The 2724-nt window shown below is 73.0% G+C and overlaps 1 protein-coding gene across 1 annotated transcript in view; it reads right to left on the bottom strand.

Moving 5' to 3' along the window:
• CHLNCDRAFT_139631 (hypothetical protein) overlaps positions 1-2724 on the bottom strand; it is a gene marked incomplete at both ends in the record, with an annotated part of 7691 nt that overhangs the window by 901 nt on the left and 4066 nt on the right. Inside the window, 8 exons of the mRNA XM_005844071.1 lie at positions 23-112; positions 314-406; positions 559-614; positions 742-802; positions 1082-1200; positions 1448-1655; positions 1939-2076; positions 2255-2431. Of these exons, the coding sequence (XP_005844133.1) occupies positions 23-112; positions 314-406; positions 559-614; positions 742-802; positions 1082-1200; positions 1448-1655; positions 1939-2076; positions 2255-2431 (942 nt within the window). The remainder of the gene's footprint in view (positions 1-22; positions 113-313; positions 407-558; positions 615-741; positions 803-1081; positions 1201-1447; positions 1656-1938; positions 2077-2254; positions 2432-2724) is intronic.

The following is a 2724-nucleotide window of genomic DNA, read 5'->3' on the forward strand; positions in this document are numbered from 1 at the left end:
GCACCCGCACCCCCGCCCCTACCGCGCGCCGCGCCTCCGCCAGGTGGGCCTGCAGCGCCGCCTGCGCCGCGTCGATGGCATCCAGGGCGGCATCGTAGGCGCCGTCCACGCCCTGCACCAAAGCGCACACATCACGCACAGCACGCACAGCACGGCAGCAGGACAAAAGAAGGTGTCAGCAACGCGGCAGCTCGACAGCGTGCTTCGCCGCCGGCCGCCGCCCGGCGGCTCCCGTGGAGCCAGCAGCGGCGGCGCCTGCAATGGAGCCAGCAGCGGCGGCGCCTGCAATTGAGCCAGCGGCGTGAGTGCGCACCCGTGCGGGCTCCACCCGCCCGCTGGCCTCCGCCTCCGCCCAGTCGGTGGCGCTCTGCATCTCAGCCAGCGCCGCCGCCATGTCCGGGAACAGCTGCAGAAGATGCAGGCAGGCGGGCGGTCGGCGAGCTCAGGGCGGCGTGCCGGTTGTTGGGGACAGCATGGGGGCATCAGTGATGGTGTGCTGCACGGCACCAGGCCGAGAGCAAGGGCAGGCCCAGCCCAGTCCGCGATGCCCCTGCCCACCTCGCCGGGCGTGACCAGGCGCCTCAGCAGGCTGCTGCTGATGCCGTCGCCCAGCTCTGCAGGCAGCAGGCGGCGGCAGCGGGGCGCAGCTCAGGCCGCCAGAGTGCTCAGCTCTGAAACTCGGCTCGCAGCACAGCGCAAGCACAGCGCGGCACAGCGCAGCGGGCGCGGCGGAGTGCCCACCCTGGAAGGCGGCGGCCGCGTCCTGGATCTGCTGCAGCCCCTTGAGCGCCGCCGCATACGCCTGCACACAGCGGCGGCGGCGGCGGCGGGCGGGTGAGGCGGGCGCGGGTGCAGCCCGCGCGGTGCGGCCGCTTGCAACAGTCCCTCGCCCAGCTCAGGTCGCCCCGGAGCTGCCCAGGCAGCCGGCAGCCGCCCTTGCAGCCCAGCCGACCAGCCACCAGCGCCACGAGCAACCACCAGCACAGCGGCACCACCCGAGACAAACACACGCGCGCACACACACATAAACACACACACATAAACACACGCACGCACGCACACACACACCACACACGCACACCTTGACCCGCCTCCTGGCCACATCTTCGTACAGGATGACGTGCGGCGCGTCCCGCGCAGACCCCAGCCCCGCCCCTGCCGCCGTGATGCGCGCCACCGCACGCTCCAGGTCCGCCACGCCTGCGGGGGGCAAGGGGAGGGGCGCGGGCAGGAGGGGCGTAGCGATAAAGGGCGCGGGCAGGAGGGGCATAGCGATAAAGGGCGCGGGGCGGGGAAGGAGGCGGTGGGAGGCGGGGTCTCAGCAAGCTGCTGCCTGGTTCGCAGGCGTCAGGGGCAGCAGCAAGCAGCAGCACGTGCTGCGCGGCCCCCGGCAGGGGCAGCAGCAAGCCGCCGCCGGCCGGCGCGCGGCCGGGCCGCCTGCGCGCACCCTTGAAGAGCGCGCGCGCGGCGCCGGCCGCCTCCTCGGCGCTCCCCATTAGCTCCGCCACCGCGTCCTGCCGCGCCTGGATGTCGGGGATGCGCGCCAGCGGGCGGCACAGCCACTGGCGCAGGCGGCGGCGCCCTGCGGGCGTCACGCAGTTGTCCAGCGCCGCCAGCAGCGTGCCCTCAGGCCCCCCTTCCGAGTTCTCCAGCACCTGGCGGGGCAGGCGGGCGCGGCGCGGCGCGGCGTGCCAGCGTTTATGTCACACACATGTGCGTGTGTGCGGCCTATGGCCGCGACTGTGCATGTGTGCATGTGTGTGTGGTGGCGGTGGCGGTTGCCAGGCAGGGGCGGCGAGTCCGCAGGGTGCGGAAGCTGAGGGGGCACGCAGCAAGCGCCGAGGGTTGCCGCCATCCGGCCGTCCGCCGCGAGGCAGCCCGCACTCCCCTGCCCCAGCCACACAGCCACACGGCTACACAGCGCCACAACCCGCACACCTCCAAGTTTTCCAGGGCTGCGCCGTCCAGGGCCATGTGTGTGGGGCCACCGCCGCCCGCCTCACAGCCGCTGCCCGCCAGCCCGGCGCCGATGCCAAATGTCTCCCCCAGCTGCTCCACGCGGCCGGCAGCCAGCACCTGCACGCAGCGCGGGGGGCAGCAGGGCGGCAGGGGGGGCGTGTCAGCTGCCACGCCAGCGCCACAGTTGCCAGCGCGACGGTCGGACCAAAGCCGCCGCAACCCAGCAGGAGCAGAAGCAGCGCAACCCCAGCAGCCGTGGACTGCCTCCATCCCGCCCACCCACAAAGAGCCCCACCTGCTTGTCCAGCAGCACGCAGCGCAGGTGGCTGAGGCAGCCGCCCAGCGCGTGCGCCGCCGCCGCCTGCGCCTCGCCGCCCGCCCGCACGGCGTGCAGAGCGGGCGGCAGAGCCGCGCCCTCCGGCCAGTACCCTGCCGCGTCCACCTGGCTCCACACCGAGTACGCATCCCAGAACTGTGGGGAAGGCAAGAGGGGGGAGGCACGAGGGGGTGTGGCTGGTCGGCTGCTTGGCTGGTTGGGGGAGCAGCAGGCCCGAGAGGAAAGAAAAGATGGCTATGGAGCCCTGCTGACGCGCCCGCTGTTCGACCCTTCCCTAAACACAAGCAACCCAGCACGGTCGGGGCGGTCGCTGTGTGCCTGCCCCGCCTCCCGCCTCCCGGGCTCCCACCTCTCCCCCACTCTCACCCTCTCTCACACACACATGCGCGCACACACACACATGCGCGCACACACACACGCGCGCGCCA

This window comes from Chlorella variabilis (genome assembly GCF_000147415.1).
Source record: "Chlorella variabilis unplaced genomic scaffold CHLNCscaffold_25, whole genome shotgun sequence".
Lineage (NCBI taxonomy): Eukaryota > Viridiplantae > Chlorophyta > Trebouxiophyceae > Chlorellales > Chlorellaceae > Chlorella > Chlorella variabilis.